Source organism: Mustela nivalis (assembly GCF_964662115.1).
Source record: "Mustela nivalis genome assembly, chromosome: 9".
NCBI lineage: Eukaryota > Metazoa > Chordata > Mammalia > Carnivora > Mustelidae > Mustela > Mustela nivalis.
The window spans coordinates 12,998,289-13,016,799 of record NC_139028.1 but is presented as its reverse complement, the minus strand read 5'-3'; the positions used below and the strand labels follow the sequence as shown (position 1 = coordinate 13,016,799).

The 18,511-nt window shown below is 49.2% G+C and overlaps 1 protein-coding gene and 1 long non-coding RNA gene across 6 annotated transcripts in view; both read right to left on the bottom strand.

Moving 5' to 3' along the window:
• Positions 1-18,511, bottom strand: part of ACAT1 (acetyl-CoA acetyltransferase 1) — a 24,851-nt gene extending 6,340 nt beyond the window's left edge. Inside the window, exons 1-6 of one of the 4 annotated variants that reach the window (XM_082683230.1) lie at positions 18,327-18,511; positions 8,684-8,731; positions 6,916-7,033; positions 6,455-6,550; positions 6,132-6,232; positions 239-382 (exon numbers count right to left, since the gene is read on the bottom strand). In XM_082683230.1, coding sequence (XP_082539356.1) covers positions 239-382; positions 6,132-6,232; positions 6,455-6,550; positions 6,916-7,033; positions 8,684-8,731; positions 18,327-18,398 — 579 coding nt within the window. In that variant the 5' untranslated portion in view covers positions 18,399-18,511. The remainder of the gene's footprint in view (positions 1-238; positions 383-6,131; positions 6,233-6,454; positions 6,551-6,915; positions 7,034-8,683; positions 8,732-18,326) is intronic. The other 3 variants (XM_082683232.1, XM_082683231.1, XM_082683233.1) reach the window with 3 other exon arrangements.
• On the bottom strand, positions 16,751-17,721 carry LOC309840789. Of its 2 annotated transcripts, none has more exons than XR_014298792.1 (2): positions 17,641-17,721; positions 16,751-16,807 (listed from the first exon to the last, which is right to left on the bottom strand). It is a non-coding gene; the product is annotated as an uncharacterized lncRNA (long non-coding RNA). The 2 variants fall into 2 exon arrangements; XR_014298793.1 differs by having other exon boundaries at positions 16,751-16,828; positions 17,641-17,701.

The window sequence follows — 18,511 nt, the reverse complement described above, 5'->3', positions numbered from 1 at the left end:
AATTAAATAGCTACAGAATCTATAATCAGAAGTCAGAATACTCCCTATTCTAGTGTGGGCCAGAGGATTCAACACCCAAGTCAAACTGATGCAGGGAGCTAAGAAATGTGTTCCTGAAATGAATAGCTAAAATCAACATTTATGGAGCCCACCCTTCAGTTTCTGAATTTGCATATCTTTAAACACCAAGTAGTCCTGTGTACTAACTGGGATTTCTCCCCCAAAAAACAAGCATTACCATATGGATCTTATTGTAGACATCCGTCAGCCCATCTTTCACAATCAAATCTTCCAACTTGACACCACCGTATGGCGTGGCTCCTCTGCTCATGACGTAGGGAACGTTGGACATGCTCTCCATCCCGCCTGCCACCATCACATCCTGCTCAGCAACGAAAACAATGTCAACTCCAACAGGACCTACAGCCATGGATGCCCACCACGCAGCCACCACCAACACGCTTCCGTGGGCCTGGCTAGGCTGCTACACAGTGGGCACAGAGGCACCCTCTCTGAGCCAAATGAAAAGAAATGGTCTAAAATGTCAAGATATTTAAGAATCAGGTATCCTAATAAAGCAGCTCTTCTCCATAAGCAGTTTGAGGAAGTGCCCCTTGCATACCCTATAATGGACAAGACAGCCTGGGTACTGGAGAAAGGGCTTCACAAGAATCATAAAGACCATGCAAGAAAGAGCACACAACCAACAAAATCATGGCCAACAAATGTAGTATGACTCCCCTGTACCTCTCCTCTACAAGATACAGCACGTTCTCACCACTGTAAGTTGCTTACCAGCTGGCGTGCTACATGCATGAGAAGGGACTGGAGAGTTACAGAGTATTAGGATACTGTGCCAAAAGAGTTTCAAGCAGTGGTGTTTAATGATGTAAAAGAGTGACTTACTATTTAGGAGGAAATGTAGGACTGGTGCTCTGATGGGCCTGGAGCTCTGAGATTTCAGAGAAGTGGAGACCGCAACCCAAGGAAAGGCCTCAACAGGAGAAATAGGAGCTGTGCCCCAGAAATAAGACACCCAGTTTGTCCAGGGTGTAGATTAGCGGAAGACCTCGTAAAAGAAGCCCTGGAAAGGTAAGCTGGATCGAGTATGTGCCAGCGTTAGCATCTTGCATGTGGCTATTCGAGATTTTGGCATAAACACTGGATTCTACAGTTAATGAAGGTTTAAGCGACTATGATGAATGTGTCCTGACAGGGCTGGTAGTAAATGTGTGCTTTATTGACAGTCCTGTCCTGTAGGCCAGTGTTTGAGAATTGGCTTCCTTCTACCTCTCTTCCCTTCAACCATCCCCCAATCTGGAGATTTAATACCACCTGAAAAGACAAGGTTTTACTACTTCTGGTTTTGGTAAAGTTACTTACAACAAAGGTGAAGCTGAAATAAATTTCCTGTACATGAAGCCAGAACTTGGCAAACAGTGGTCCCTGGCTTCCGGCGTAGCAGAAAGGGCAAGGTAATGCTTAGTAGGCAGCAGTTCGAGGGTTTTCTGAAGGCAACCGGCCTTAGGCCACTTGACTCTGCTCTTTTCAGTTTGTATGAAAAATATGACTCAGTACTTCCCAAGCACCTGCCTTACAAGTGAAGCAATGTTTACACTGCTTGAGCAAATGTCAGGCTGCTTGGGCAAAAGCTGCTGGTCCACACAGGACGCCTGATGAATGCAGGGGTCAAGGAGACAGTGGAAGGATGTGGGGAAAACCTCCAGTACCCACCCACAGGATTCTCGCCTCCTTAATAACCTGTTCACAGTCCTGGCTTGTCTTTGACTGACTGCAGCAGAGTCATTCAGTTGAAAGTAAAGTCAGGAACATGTACCGATGATACTTTATGCAGAAAACCCAAAAGATTCCATCCCAAAGTACTAGAGCTCATACAGCAATTCAGTAATGTGGCAGGCTACAGAAATCAGTTGCTTTTTTATACACTAACAGTGAAACTGTAGAAAGGGAAATTAGTTGATTCCATTTACAATAGCACCAAAAACCATAAGACACCTGGGAATAAACCTAACCAAAGAGGTAAAGGATCTGTATTCGAGGAACTACAGAACACTCATGAAGGAAACTGAAGAAGACACAAAAAGATCAAAGAACATTCCACGCTCATGGATCAGAAGAATAAACGTTGGTAAAATGTCTGTGCTGCCCAGAGCACTCTATACTTTCAATGCCATCCCGATCAAAATACTATCAGCATTTTTCAAAGTGCTGGTTTAGTCCTAAAATTTGTATGGAACCAGAAAAAGCCCTGACTCTCCAAGGAAATGATGAAAAAGAAAAAAGCCGGGAGCATCATGTTGCCTGATTTCAAGCTTTATTTACTACAAAGCTGTGATCACCAAGACAGCATGGTACTGACACAAAAACAGACACATAGGCCAGTGGAACAGAGTAGAGAGCCCAGATATGGAACCACAACTCTATGGTCAACTCCTCTTTTACAAAGCAGGACAAAATATCCAATGGAAAAAGACAGTCTCTTCAGTAAAAGGTGCTGGGAGAATTGGACAGCCATGTGTAGAAGAATGAAACTGGACCATAAACTCTCAATGGATGAAAGACCTCAATGTGAGATGGGAATCCATCAGAACCCTAGAGGAGAACATAGGCAGTAACCTCTTCAACATCGGCCATAGCAGCTTCTTTCAAGACAGGTCTCCAAAGGCAAAGGAAACAAAAGCGAAAATGAAATTTTGGGACTTCATCAAGATCAAAAGCTTCTGCACAGCAAAGGAAACAGTTAACAAAGAGACAACCCACGGAATGGGAGAAGATAATTCTGCAAACGACACTATAGATAAAGGACTGATATCCGGGATCTATAAAGAACTCCTCAAACTCAACACTCAAAAAACAGATAATTATGTCAAAAAATGGGAAGACATGAACAGACACTTCTCCAAAGAAAGCACACAAATGGCTAACACACATATGCAAAAACATTCATCATCATTAGCCATCAGGGAGATTCAAATCAAAACCACATTGAGATACCACCTGACACCAGTCAGAATGGCCAAAATCAACAGGACAGTAAACAACGTGTGTTGGAGAGGATGTGGAGAAAGGGGAACCCTCTTAACACCACTGGTGGGAATACAAGTTGGTGCAGCCACTTTGGAAAAGTGTGGAGCTTCCTCCAAAAATTAAAAAGAGAACTACCCTAAGACCCTGCAATTGCACTACTGGGTATTTACCTCAAAGATACAGATGTAGTGAAAAGAAGGGCCATCTGTACCCCAGTGTTCAGAGCAGCAGTGTCCACAACAGCCAAACTGTGGAAAGAGCCGGGATGTCCTTCAACAGATGAATGGACAAAGAAGATGTGGTCCATATATACAATGGAGTATTACTCAGCCATCAGAAAGGATAAATACCCAACTTTTGCATCAATCTATATGGGTATTCTAAGACTCCCAGGATCCTTTGCCACACTCAACACTGCCCTGAAAGATGAAAGCTGTTCAAAGAAATAATCCTACTTCTCTCCTGATCGGCTCTTCCCAGACGGCTGTGGTAACTCTCTACGTGACCACATGCCACGCATCGCTGCCTCCACCCCGGCGGCACGTGGACTCGCGCCCAGGTCACTTGGGCTAGAATGAAAGGCTCCTTGGCCCTTCTCCCTGAAGGCCTCTCTCCCCCTTTCTGTCCCCTCACCCACACCTGCTGTGAGGCCTTCACAGACCCCGTGCTCGCTCACACACCCCTGCGCATCCTGCCCCACCACCAACACGGGAAATACCCGGATCAGGACACCTGGCCCTTCTGGGACGAGCTGCCCGTCCTTCTGTTCTGTTCCCTGGTTCCTGGGTAGGCGTTTATCAGCGCCACGGCCCTGCCCTGGATAGCTGTACTCCCGAGTCCGTCTTCATCAAACACTGCTCCTTTCAGGACCAGAGACCTTGTCACATCTATCAGCGAGTGCTAATCAACTAACCGGTTAGTACAAACCAACAGAAGAAACTTGTTTACATAATAAGGGCTATTTTAAAACAAACAGTTTAATATAAAACATTAATGGAAGCATTAAAGCCAAGTTATTTCCTCACAGCCTTTAACCAGGAATAAAGACAACCACGAGTTCCAGACCAAAGAAACCTAAATATTTTGCCAGTTTTGTAATGAAGAGATTCTCACTTACTTCTCATGTAAGTTCTATTCAGTTACTCTAAAATACTGAATATTCCCAGGGGGTGATGGCCAGAAAATAAGGTATCAATTATTCTTAAATACAAAATAAAAAGTGGCCACTTTCCAAAAAAATTTCAAAATATTTTGATAGTTAAAAATATTCATTCTGGGAAGCTGGATGGCTCAGTAGGTTAAGCCTCTGCTTTCAGCTCAAGTCATGATTCCAGGGTCCTGGCTTTGAGCCCCCCATTGGGCTCTCTGCTCGGCGGGGAGCCTGCTTCCTCCTCCTGTCTCTCTGCCTGCCTCTCTGCCTACTTGTGATCTCTGTCTGTCAAATAAATAAATAAAATCTTTTTTTTTTAATTTTTTTTAAAAAAAATTCATTCCTAGTAAGTCAGATAACTGTACACACGCAGAAATACCAGCCGAAAGCGTCTCCAGGTAGCACCAACAGCATTTGCTAGAGAATCACCGTAAATCCACTGAGAGAAAACTTTCCTTCTCAAACAGTTCCCAGCATGGAAACCATCTCCTCCGATTTCCACTGGCTGCTGTAGCCAAGGCCTAGTAACACCCCGTGCTGGTGTCACCCTCTGTACAAAGGAGTTCCTTTGCAAACTGTGCAACTGTACCATTTTTACGGAAGCATTTGAAAATATCCTCTGGAAATCTTCTGACTCAAATTCTCCTCTTAGTAATCTTTCCAAGGGACCAGTTTGTACGTGACGAGACTGTTAACGTTCTGTCCACCGGCGACCCCTGAGGGTCCCAGAGCAGGCGCTCAGCTCGTGGGGCGGGAGGAGGGGTCACGCTTGTCTGGCTCCAGACGTGCTGTTCTCACCTCTCCACGGAACCCCTCAGAGCGGCTGTTCAAGGACCGAGACCCAGTGACCAAGAGGCACGCGTACAGGCACGTGTGGCGCCATCGTCTAAAATAGTGAGGAAGGGGAGACCACCTCGATGTCTGGTCCACAAGGGCCCAGAAAATACGCTTTCGTTACTCAGGTCAGGAGAACACGAGCACGTGCTCACGGAGAAAGATCCCGCAGGCATTCCGTGGGGTACAGAGTTTAGGCAACTTGCCCAGAGTCTCTCTGCTCCTAGTGGCAGAACACACAAGACAGCGGGAGAGAGAACGAAGACCTCGTTTCACACGCGTCATTTCCGGGCCCGCCTGAGCACGCGCGGTTTACGGGAACGCGTCAGACCCGTCCGCGAGGGGGCGCCCCAGCCCCTCTCCCTCTCTGCCTGGGGACTGGAAACACAGCCGGGGAGGCGTGTCCGCAGCGCACCCTCCGGGGCTCCGGCGCGTGCGGGCCGAAGTCCACACACACCTGCTGGGTCACACCCGAGACCCCAAGAGGCCAGTAGGCACCAGATGCGACGAAGACCCCCGCTGTCCTGTCTCAACCATGCAACCTTGCCGGCCAGTCTCAACCTCACCCTCTTCACACACGAAAGGAAGGGCTCAGACGGCCCTGCTCTCCGTTCTGCGGCCCGAGCCCAGGCTCCTCCCGCCGCAGCACGCGCGGACCTCAGGTGAAGACGAGCGGCCAGCGGCGCCAGCGAGGAGCGCGGTGTGACAAGTGAGCAGGGACGTGGCAACTACTGATCGGGCCTCGGTTCTGGGCTCTGCCAGTGACTGGATGCCCAGGGTGAGCACCTTCTTCTCCTCCACGATGCAAACCCTTATTACTCCGGCAAATAAAATCTTTCCTGTTGAGTCCCCAGAATCTCAAAGACCAAGTAAAGGGTCACCTGAAAACCCAAACCTCTTCACTGAAAGCTCATTTCGGACCCCAGACCCTCGAGGTACCACCTGCGCGCCCCTTCGGATGGAACAGGCGGATCCAGACCCTCACGAGCCTCAGAGGAGGAGGAATCCCACTTCTAAAGCACAAACGTGCTGCTATTTCCAGCATCTCTGAACACCGCCTGTTATTTGGTTATAAAATGGGAACGAAGGCTTTTCTTACCTGGTGTCCACACATGAGATTCTGCGAGGCCATCATGATGGCTTTCATGCCCGAGGCACACACTTTGTTCACAGTGGTGCAAGGAGTGGAAATCGGTAAGCCTAAAACCAACACAAACAAGTCCTTGTGAAAAGCGGGGATACCCTTCCCACACAGCTGCAGAACTTAAATTAATACAACAGAGCACGCGAACCTCTAACTTGCCACAGCATCCCTCCTGCCAGTTTTAACCAGATTATATGATGCATTTAACATTGACCCAGCCTCCACTCGGCTCTCCCGAACAGCTGACGACGCATCAAAGCAGACACGGCTCCCAGTACCTGCGCCCAGGGCCGCTTGCCTTGTTGGCGCTTGTCCTTCACCCCCTTGCAGAACGTTTCCCATGTACACCTCCTTCACTTCTTCTTTTGGAATCCCTGATTTTACAAAAACAAAACGCATTTCCATATTTTAGTCAATTTAATTAATGGTTACCTAATCAGTTTCAAGATAGTCTACAGCAAGACGGTTTCTTCCTCTTCTTGGCTGACATTCATCCTACATGTAGTACAAGGATTTCCTTACAGGGGAATTTAGAAAGGAGGGCATGGAGTACTTCTAAGTGTTATGTATACAGTAAGTACAAAATAAGTGTTTGCCCCATTGAAGCACCGCCTCCCTCTACACAAAAAGCAAAGCAAGTGGGGCGGCTGGCCAGCTCCGTCAGGAGAGCATGTTTGAGCCCCTTGGGCAGCAGAGCTCACTTGAAAAAACCACACAGAAGAGCACAGTGGTGACTGACCTGCCTTCTCGATGGCTCCCTGAATTGCAATGGAACCAAGCCTGGTGGCCGGCAGGGAGGCAAGGCTGCCCAGAAAGGATCCAATAGGAGTTCTGGCAGCACTCACTATGACCACTTCCTGGTAAGACAGGAGATGGTAAAAATGATGACATTTAAATATTTTATCCAAACCATCTTTCATGAAATGAATACAACTCAATACACAGGAGACCCCCAACCTTACCCACAGGGAATCCGTTCTAAAATGCCCAGGGGATGCCTGGACCTGCAGACAGAACTGAGGCCTGGACAGTGTCCGCTCCGGCCTGCACAGCCACCATCCCATGAGGCCCCGTGAGAAGGGAGCCAGAGCAGCCCCGCAAACGCGGATACAGCACCAGGAACCAGATACAGGGCATAACAGCTACGTGACTGTGTCCCTCAGTGTCTCTGTGGACTGTACGCACCCTTGTGACGACAACACAAGAGGATAAAATGCCTCCGTACCAAGATGACAGAAGTGAGTGACACGGGCACTGGGCCACTAACTTTCTGAGGAAATCAGGAGACTCATCTCCTTCCAGACCAAGGCGGACCACAGCCAAGTGGAACCATGGATAAGGGTGACCATTTTATTATTTAGGACACAGACTTTTTTTTTTTTTTTCCCCAGACTTTAACGGAGACAGAACATAAGCAGGGAGAAGGACAGAGGGAGAGGGAGAAGCAGGTTTCCTGCTGAGCAGGGAGCCTGATGTGGGGCTCAATCCCAGGCCCTGAGATCATGACCTGAGCTGAAGGCAGACACTTGCAACTGAGCCACCCAGGCACCCCTAGACATGCTTTTTTATGAATGACTATTTACTCAATAAAGATTGAAATAATCTAAATATCTGAATAGCAGTAAGACTAATCAGTTCACTGAGGATGCTTTATGATTAAAGATCTAACAGAAAACCTGAGACAAACCAAGTCTAAAATAAGCACAGATCCTTCCCAGTTGTCCACAGAAGGCTGGAAACCAGAAGAATACATTTCACAGCTACTCCTCAGTGAAAATTTTAGAAACGATCGCTTTACCCATGTTTACTGCAAAATCAAGAACCCTAACGAAGGGCTTCCTCCTGAAGGCTGTTCTGGGCTCGGAATCCAGACCTACGAGCGATGTGGGGCTTAACGGGGACTCAGCAGAGTCATAACTTCCTAAATGATTAATACGAACAGTAATATGAAATTGAAGAAAAAGTAGATAAAAGTTCTCTTAAACACTGTCAAACTCTATTTTAACAATTCCCTCCTTACACTTGCCTTCCACACTCTCCGACCGAGCTCGGGGACAGTCGGAGACTGCTGAGATCTGGATAGAAGGCTATCGCTACATCACCTGAGGAACCTGTCAGACACAGGGCCCCTTGGAAAGTACCACTGTGATCAGACGGCGGTCCTCCCGGTCTAATCCCCAGCCTGGTTCAGTTCCTTTCTTCTAGGATCTTCCAGGTGTCCCTCAAAATACAAGGGTCCCCAAGCGTAAGAAGGAACCCCGCATGGTTTCAGAGAGAAGGTGGTTCTGTGGGAGATAATGGGGAAGCAGTGGCTGCAGAGCTGGGCCCTAGACCCATCTGGGCAGGATCTGGGCATCTAGCACAGGATTTCAGTAATTAGCTATTCCTAGCCCCCACAGCAGCCCAAGACCCCATATATATGCAAATATAAGAATATGCATTCTTTATTGACTATATTTCCCTTTAAATTCTTGAAATTTTAAAGCACAATTTAAGTTTATACTTACATTCAAAGTGGGTTTTGAAACGTAACTTCGCTCCATGTATCTTATTTCCTGTAATATAAATATTTGTAAAATTATAATGTAAAAAACTTAAATCTACATCACCACTTCTCAGTGGTGGGGTTCTGAGTTCTTTCTGCTTCCTTATATTTTTTATTTCCACATTCTACACAGCATGTATCATTTATAATCAGAAAAAATTTACTTCTTTATACTATTTTGATTTGCTGTTCATTGCAACTGTTTTAACTTTTTTTTTTTAAGATGTTTTGTTGTTGTTTCTTTATTTGACAGACAGAGATCACAGGTAGGCAGAGAGGCAGGCAGAGAGAGGGGATAAGAAGGCTCCCTGCTGAGCAGAGAGCCCGATGTGGGGCTTCATCCCAGGACCCTGAGACCATGACCTAAGCCGAAGGCAGAGGCTTTAACCCACTGAGCCACCCAGGTGCCCTGCAATTGTTTTAACTTCTGATACCTTTGTAAACTTTAAATCTATAAGCCTTTAAGTATAAGCTTTAGTTTTAAGTTAAATCTTCTAAATGTTTTTTCTAAACTAATTTCAGTACCACACAAAAATGTCATTTTTCAAAAAAAATATTTTATTTAACTTAAACTTGCTATTATTTCCTTCAACCACTTCTAACAAATGGATGATTTATCTGAAGCAAACACACCTCATACAAATATGGTCTATCTTGCCAAATAAGTTCTTTCTTTTTTTTTTAAGATTTTATTTATTTGACAGACAGAGATCACAAGCAGGCAGAGAGGCAGGCAGGGTTGGGGGGGAAGCAGGCTCTCCACAAAGCAGAGAGCCTGATGTGGGGCTCGATCCCAGAACCCTGGGATCATGACCTGAGCCAAAGGCAGAGGCTTAACCCACTGAGCCACCCAGGCGCCCCCAAATAAGTTATTTCTTAAGAAAGAAATGAGTAAGTATCTTCTCCCTACATGTCTATTTTTACCACACCACATTTAGTAACAAATGCCAACAAGAACAAGCAGAGAAAATCCAAGTCACGGTCCAGAGACCCGACTGATCTAAAACTGGACAGTGTGCAGGGCAAAGAACAAAGGATAAATTTTTTTACCCTCTGGAGTCAGAAAGAATAAATATTCAAAAATGACACTTATATTTAGACCCTAATCTTGTTGATAGCTGTAAATGGCCAATCATATCTCAGAGCCTACAAACATCTAAAAGCTAGCCTGACTTAAAGCAAACAACCAATTACAGCTTTCAGTTCGCAACAGAGCACAAAACAAAGGAGATGTGACCAAGAGTGGCTCTAAGCAGAGAGAACCACTAAAACCACAAGGCATCCTCTCAACACTGATGCATAACGCGTTCAGATGAGAACAGATACATCAGCATCTTCGAGACAGAGGGTGTTACTGGGTCATAGAAGAGAATTTAAGAAAATCCTTTTTCCAATGTTAAGATGACAGAGTAACTCACTTTTATGTACAAAGTTCATATAAACAAGTTTGCCATAAGAAATAACCTAATTTAATCCTGATTTTTATTCAAAACCATAATCATTACAAAATTCAATGCAGCCCCTCCTTTTTTTTTTTAAGATTTTATTTATTTATTTGACAGAAAGGTTACAAGGAGACAGAGAGGCAGGCAGAGAGAGGGGGGAAGCAGGCTCCCTGCTAAGCAGAGAGCCCGATGTGGGGCTCGATCCCAGGACCCTGAGAACACGACCTGCCTGAGGTGAAGGCAGAGGCTTAACCCACCGAGCCACCCTGGCGCCCAGTGCAGCCCCTCTTGCAAGGAGATGGCTTTTCAGTCTTCATGAGCGAGAGGACAGACTCGCCTCCCACCCAGCTCCTCACTTGAGATCACGGACATCACAGGAGGCATCACTGGGAATCTGGAATCCACAAAACGGGGCACTACACTCCAGCAGCGTTACAATCTTATGAAAGGAGAAATGTTAAAATCACCCGTACACAGTCCACTGTCCAAAGACAGCTCGGTGAAAAACCGGAGAGAGGCTGATGAACGGGCCACCCAGGCTTCCATGGAGAAGGTTCCTGGGCGTCGTGCAGGGTCTCCAAATACGCGGTGCCATTGAGATGCTTCGGAAAGGGGTCCTGGTTTGTGTACAATCATCGCTCCCATCATCCAATGTAAACACAACCGACGTGCTGTCACTTTCCAAATGACCTGTCTGTGCAGACCTTGAAATAAAATGTATCTGCTATCTCCGCCTGTGTCTTGGGAAGCTGGGTCCTAAGTCAGGTGCATGCTTTCCCCGCCTGGAGGCACCAGCGGAAACGGCTGTCAAGAGCAGCCCACAGCCACGCCCGCCCACCAGGCAGGAGGGCACCCTTCACGGGTCAGTGAATCTGGGGTGCTGCCGAAGGATTCCAGCCTGTCACCTGGGATCCAACTTTGAATTAAAGGTTCCCACTTGTACTCCCCAGTATTTGGAAAATACACTTTTGGTGGAAATCGAATGTATCATCCTTTGTGGGCCGTATCCAAGCAGCGGATTTTTTTTACAAGTCCCCACTGGTGGCACACATGCCAGTCCCTGCCTCTCCGACCATGCGGCTTCCTCAAAGGGGAGCGAAGGGACACCCAGGCCTCCGAGTCCCCTGCCCCCGCGCCCCCACACCGGGGGAAGACCTTGATGGGGGCCTGGGTCGGCGGGATGACCGTGGGCTCGGGATCAGCCCGTCGCAGGAGCCGCAGCCAGCCGGCACCACTGCCAACTACGGCCGCGACCGCAGAGAACAGCCAGGAGCAAGCAGAGAAGCAACGGGATAGACCAAAATACTCGGGGAAAGAAGGGAGAGGAGCCGGGCACACGACAAGGGATAAAAGAAGATTCCTCGGTGGGTGACCTCCCTGTCCAGGATCCCGCAAGGGTGGCACCTACCGTGCGGCCTCGGGTGCCCCACGCAGCTGCTGGGCCCGGAGGCCGGCTGCCCTGAGCAAGTCCATGAGAGGATGAGGTTCCTTGCCACCAAGGCCACTTTTCCTGGCACAGCAGCCACCTGCAGCCGAAGCTGCCCTGGCCTGTCCGGCCGGCCCTGCCACCACCAGCTGCCCTTCCACGGGGCCACATCTTCATGTCTCCCCCTACTCCGTTCACCCCTGTACTCCCGGATCATTCCAGAAGCACACACAGGCTCTGCTTCCTCTCACCCGAACCCACGTTTCTCCCCAAGCTGTCCCCTCACTCCCCGGCCCCCAGGGACACGGGTTCTCCACCCAGTGACACGGAGCTCACCTCCCCATGGCTGACCCCCACCCGAGCCGATGCTGGGTATCTGCACTCGCTGGGCCAGAGGTTCCCTCCACCCCTGTCCACTCTCTCCCCCCTCTACTTCCCGGGCTCCTGAACCGGCATCTCCGCCCTCAGCACCTGCCCACGGCCATGTCCAGCCTCCACCTCTCCACTGACCTCCCAACTCACTCAGTCCCAGGGCCCAGGGACGCCTTCCATGAACCGTCCCACTCACCACACCCTATTCCCCCAGGAAACCGGTTTCTTCCCAGTGCATCCCCCCTCAGAGCATCGCACTACCATTTGCCCGGTGCCTGAACCCCAGTCCTAGCACTCGCCCTTCGTCCTGCCCTCAGACCCATGTACTCCATCACGTATACTGCCAACTCTGGGTCCAAAACACAGCGCTCTTCCTCCCCCGGCTTTGTCTCCACCACCACCCACGAGTCCCGGCGCCTCTCTCGGTGGAGTCCACGGGCACCTGACTCACCTCCCATCACCCCGGACTTCTGCCCGCGGTCCAGTCAGTTTTAAACACATCAACTAGATCTCATCGCTGCCCTAGTTCATCCTTCTACGGCTTTCCATCGCTCCCGGAATGACATCAGGGACACAGCCCCTCCATTCTTCCAAGGCTCACTTCACTCTTGCCCTGTGCCAGCTGCCCAGCCTATGCTTTGTCCTCAACCTGCCCCACCACCCAGAGCCGACACTAACAGCCCATCCCCTGCTCCCCATGCGAGCCGATATCCACTCTCGATGTCCCAGCGCTGAGGACACCTTCCCACAGTGCTCCTTCCCGACCACCCAATGGAAATCGGCCTCCCCTGCTGACAGTGTGTCATCAGTAATAGGCATGGGACGATCACAACCAGCAGAAAGAGTGTCCTCTGCGGCCCAGGGCCACTCGGCCACACCCCCGGCCCTGGAAACCTTACCTGCCTGAGCCAGGCAGGGGCAGGCCTGGCGGCCTCCGCTTCCATGCACCCAGGGCATGCTCACGTTTTCCAGAACACACAATTCTGTTGACCCTCGATGACCTGTCTCCACACTACACTGTGAGTTCTGAGAACAGATGTTATTTACTCTCTCCTTGTGACCGCAGTAGACACTAAATAAATATCTGAGCAAAATCCGAAGCTTACAGCAAGTGTGAGCAACAACACTGCAGGCAGGAAGTCCATTCCGAAGCCTGTGAAACAGCTACTGAGCGAGGAGGTGAGGGCCAATACTACCTGCTACATGGAGGGGTCACAAGAGGGCTCCTAGGGAGGCCCCTGGGGCAGAGACGGGAGTCATCCAGAGAAGCCCTGGGGAGACCTAGGAAAGGAGCACCTGCCACAGGGAAGGTGGAGAACCAAGGCCTTGAACTATGAACACACTTGGCACAGGAGAGCGAGAGGACGTGGAGCAGGACCACGGGGCCAGGTCTGAGCCCGCGGGCGGTGGCGAAGGATCTGGAATACGTCATGTGCAACCAGCTACTCGCATTTACAGGTAAGGAAACGAAGGCACAGTCAGGTCCAGCGACTTGTCCGGAGTCACACAGCCAGTAAGGCAGAGAGCCGGTACTTCAAATCTAAGAGGACTATTTATAGATATGTGTGTATGTATCTATATTGAGATATGTACATTTATGTGTGTAACAGACACAATGTACATTATACATAAGAGTTTATTAAAAAATAATAATAAAATTTAGGAAGCTGAGGCCAGTACTTTCCAAAGTACTGCACTATCTTTCAGGAACTAATGATTTGCTTATGATATCTTTTCCTGATCAAGTATGTCAATAGGAACACTAACGTTTCTTTATTCCACTGCAGAAACAGGTAGAACCACAGAAGACAGGCAAATTAACAGAGAACATCTACAAGTCAAAATACCTGTAAAAATGAGCCAAGTGAGTTAGAAATTGAGCCATAATCAATGAAAATATTTTCAGAAAACTGATTAAATCATTTTTGGACCTTTTCAACTTCTAAGTATACAGAGCTCAGCAGTTAGTATCTACAATATCTTGTGTTTACACCTATTATTGTCTGTGTAAGGAAAGCAAAATTCCCTTACATAAAACAGTAATACCTCAAATCTGTATTTTTTTTTATTTTCCTTTTTTTTTTTTTCTTTAGAAAAGAGAGAGCACAGGGGATGGAGGCAAGTGTCAGAGAGAGAACCCCAAGCAGGCTCCACACCCAGCAAGAAGCCAACATGGGGCTCCATCCCACAACCCATGAGATCATGACCTGAGTGAAAACCAAGAGTCAGACGCTTAACTGACTGAGCCACCCAGACCCCCCCCCATCAAATCTGTATTTCGTAAGTTCTTTATAAAGCTCTTCAAGTATTAAAAGAGTTATGCTAATTTCAATCAACAATTCTCATTTAGGTATTTCATTTATATAATTCCCTTCTTTAAATCCTACCTAACCCTTTTGTTATATTAAATTTTTATACCACTAAGTGCTCTGTTATGGGTTGAATTGTGCCTCCCAACCCTGCCAAAAAAGAAGAGAAGTCCTAATGCCCAGTACGTTAGGATGTAACTTTATTTATAAATGTTGGTCTCTACAGAAGTAATCAAGTCAAGATGAGGTCATCAGGGTGGCCCTAATCCAGTATAACTGATGGCCTCATAAAAAGAGAAAATTTGGGGGCACGTGGATGGCTCAGTGGGCTAAAGCCTCTGCCTTTGGCTCTGATCATGATCTCAGGGTCCTGGGATTGAGTCTTGCATCTGCTCAGCAGGGTGCTTGCTTCCCCCACCCCTCTGTCTGACTCTCTGCCTACTTGTGACTTCTGTCAAATAAATATATCTTTTTTTTAATAGAGTTATTTTTTTTAAGATTTTATTTGACAGGGGCGCCTGGGTGGCTCAGTGGGTTAAGCCGCTGCCTTCGGCTCAGGTCATGATCTCAGGGTCCTGGGATCGAGTCCCGAATCGGGCTCTCTGCTCAGCAGGGAGCCTGCTTCCTCCTCTCTCTCTCTGCCTGCCTCTCTGCCTCTCTGCCTACTTGTGATTTCTCTCTGTCAAATAAATAAATAAAATCTTAAAAAAAAAAAAAAAAGATTTTATTTGACAGACAGAGATCATAAGTAGGCAGAGAGGCAGGCAGAAAGAAAGAAGGGAAAGCAGACTCCCCGCCGAGCAGAAAGCCTGATGCAGGGCTCGATCTCAGGACCCTGAGATCATGACCCAAGCCACAGGCAGAGGCTTAAACCCACTGAGCCACCCAGGTGCCCCAATAAATAAAATCTTTAAAAAAAAAAAAAAAAGAGAGAGAAAATGTTAAACATAGAGAAAGACAAGCACAGAAAATGAAGAGAAGATGGGGGAAGATGGCCGTGTGCAGACAGAGGGTAGGAATGACAGATCTGTAAGCCAAGGGCATCCGAAGATTGCCAGCAAACTACCAGAAACAAGGACGAGGCAAGGGGGGGATTTCCCTACAGGATTCAGAGGGAGTGGGGTCCTGCCAACACCGTAATTCAGATTTCCTGGCCTCCAGAACACTTTCTCTTATAAGCTGCCCAACCAGTGGGATTCTGTCACAGCAGGCCAAGGACATATCGCACCCTCCTTGTTGAAAATCTCACCTCCCCCAGCTTTCAGACGACACTACATTCCCCTGCTTTTCTTCCATAACACTATCCTCTCTTCACTCACCTTGGCAGGCTCTGCTTGCCCGGTCTGTCCTGAACATCATGTCTCCCAAAGGCCCTATGCTGAGCCCTCCCCACTTCTCCCTCTACACCTACTCTCGGGGAGCCCCTCAATGACCACAGACGCCACTGTCATCTGCAGCTGGTGACTCCCAAATCTCCATTTCCTCCAGTTCTCTTAGTTGTCAAACCGGCAACCTCAAACTCCATCCAAAACACAATTCATCACTTTCTTTCTCCTGCCACATCTGTTCCTCTGAAAACCACTACTATCCACCTAAATGGCAGGCCAAATTATAATTGGCTCCCAAATTATACCGAACATCTTCTAACTAAGCTCCTCTTAACCAGTCAGTCATTCAGGTCAACAGATTCCACCTCCAGGCCACCTCTGCAGTCCACCCCTTGCCTGTTTACTACCACCTCAGGTATCAGCGCCCGCCACCACACTCTGTTCTTTTGCCCTGTGTGAGAGGAAAGGCTAGTGAAATAAGTCAAGCAGAGAGAGTCAATTACCATGTGGTTTCACTTACTTGTGGAGCATAAGGAGTAACATGGAGGACACTGGGAGAAAGAAAGGAAAAGTGAATTGGGGGAAATCAGAGGGGGAGACGAACCATGAGAGACTGCCGAGAATAAATATACAGGTGACAGAAAAGCTGAAAACAAGAGGCAGGCGGTAGAGATTAGCACCAGGAAGGCATTAGGACACATAGGGCCCCCTGACAGACCCTGTGATGTGTGCACCCACAAGTGTCAGCCCCACAGCTACACAGAGGAGCAGAGGGAAAGGAACTGGGAGCAAACAGGCTGAGGACTGGCACAGTGCAAGAAATTTTTTTAAAGTCTGAATATTAAAACAAACAATAACCTGGGGTCAAAACAGCAAAACAGAGAAGTTTGAAAGAGTATCAAATGCAGGGGCGCCTGGGTGGCTCAGTGGATTAAGCCGCTGCCTTCAGCTCAGGTCATGATCTCAGGGTCCTGGGATCGAGTCCCGCATCGGGCTTTCTGCTCAGCAGGGAGCTTGCTTCCTCCTCTCTCTCTCTGCCTGCCTCTCTGCCTACTTGTGATTTCTCTCTGTCAAATAAATAAATCTTAAAAAAAAAAAAAAAAGAGTATCAAATGCAGTAAAGATCAAGAGGATGAAAAAAGAAATACACCCAAAAAAAGCACTGGCATTCTTCAAATGAGGGGCCCAGAACTCTACCACCAGAGGCTTAAAAAGAAAGGGGATATACTTTAAAAAAAGAAAAAATAAAAAAAAATCGTTACAGCTGGAAAGGTGACAAGCTCCTATATAGGCAGACCATACGGCAGACTTTGTCTCTGAAGGAAAAGGTGAGAGCCAGTATGATGGGTGAAGGTCAAGTTCCATTCAACAAACTGACACTAAATATGGCAAATCCTGTTACAACAGGTTTCCAGTAAACCACCACTTATTTCAAATTAGGACCAATACTGATTCCTAGAATTCAATGAAATGACCATAAATTATTTTCTGTAAAACCTACGGCTCTTCCCATCAGCAACATATGTTTGGATCCAAGTTCTTAATTAAACTGTAAATTAAGAGGGTTCTGCAATCGTCTTTGGCTTTTTGAGAGGACCTAGTTCATCTAATTCACCTGGTCAACACTGGTTGAAACTCAGATTAACCTACTTCTACTTTCCTGACTTCCCAAACCATTGCAGGAACTAACAAGAACTGATGCAGGTCCATGTCCCAGTTCCGCTCTGCGCTACCTTAGACGGGGAAGGAAAGAAAGAACGCCTCTTTGTGGAAACCCTCTCCTCCTGACTTTCCCCCAGGATTACTGTGACTCCTCCACGTCCTCCTGGCCACTCCCTGCAAGGTCCACATTTCGGCTCTCACAGACCTGTCCGCGGCTGCTACCTCCCACCTCCTCCGGCCAGCACGCGGCTCAAGTTGCTTCACGCGGAAACCATGCCCCCCCGCCAACACCCCGCACCGCAATCCTGTGTAACCTCGGGCTGCGACACAACCCGAAACACCGACGGTCTCCACCGACTTGCGTCAAATTCTCCTACCACGCGGGTGGCTTTCGAAGCGTCCGACCTGAAGCCACCTGGCAAAGACACCTTCGCCGGCCACGCCCTCAGTCCTCCACGACTCCCAGGTTTCGCAAATCTAAGACGCAGGCGCCCTGGTTCTGAGCCTCTCGGGAGGACTGGCTCCCTTTCAGGGCCGTGGCCCCGCGCTCCCTAAACACGGCGAGCGGGAGCGGAGCACGCCGCCGGACGCCCTCCGGGCGCAGCACCGAGCACACCCCGCTCCTCGTGCGGGGAGCAGCCCCGACTCTCCCCCGCGAGGGTCAGGCCGCATCCGAGCGGGGCATCTTCCCCCCTCCGGCCTCACGCCCGCAGGCCAGCCGATGCCCTAGAGCACGAGCACTACTAGCACGACGTGAACGAAATCCCGGAGAAGGCGGACGGCGCGGACTGCCGGCCAGGCAGGACCCGGACTGGGCCCTTCTGGCTGCCGAGGTCCGTGCCCCGTGCCACCCACGGGCAAGCGAGCAGCGAGCGGGCGGAGGCCCCGAGAACGCCCGGCACGCACGGGTGCCAGGGAGCGGCGCGCGTGTGCGCGTGCGCGGCTCCGGTGGGCTTCCCCGCGCGGGCCCTCGGCCTACGCCCCGGACTCCCGGCGCCGCGAGCGGGGGCCCTCCCAACCAGGGGTGCCGGCGCGCCGCGACCCGGGCCCGAGCCCCCCTCACCTGCAGCAGCCTCTGGAGCAGGCGACCGCGCCCCCGGGCGCTACAGCGCAGAAGGGCCGCCAGCACAGCCATGGCCGCGGGCGTCTAGACACACTCAGCAGCCGGAGACGCCGACACCCGCAGCCAAATCCCGGCGCCGCGGCCCCGCCCGCCCTGCTCCCGCCCCGCCCTCCCCAATAGCGGCC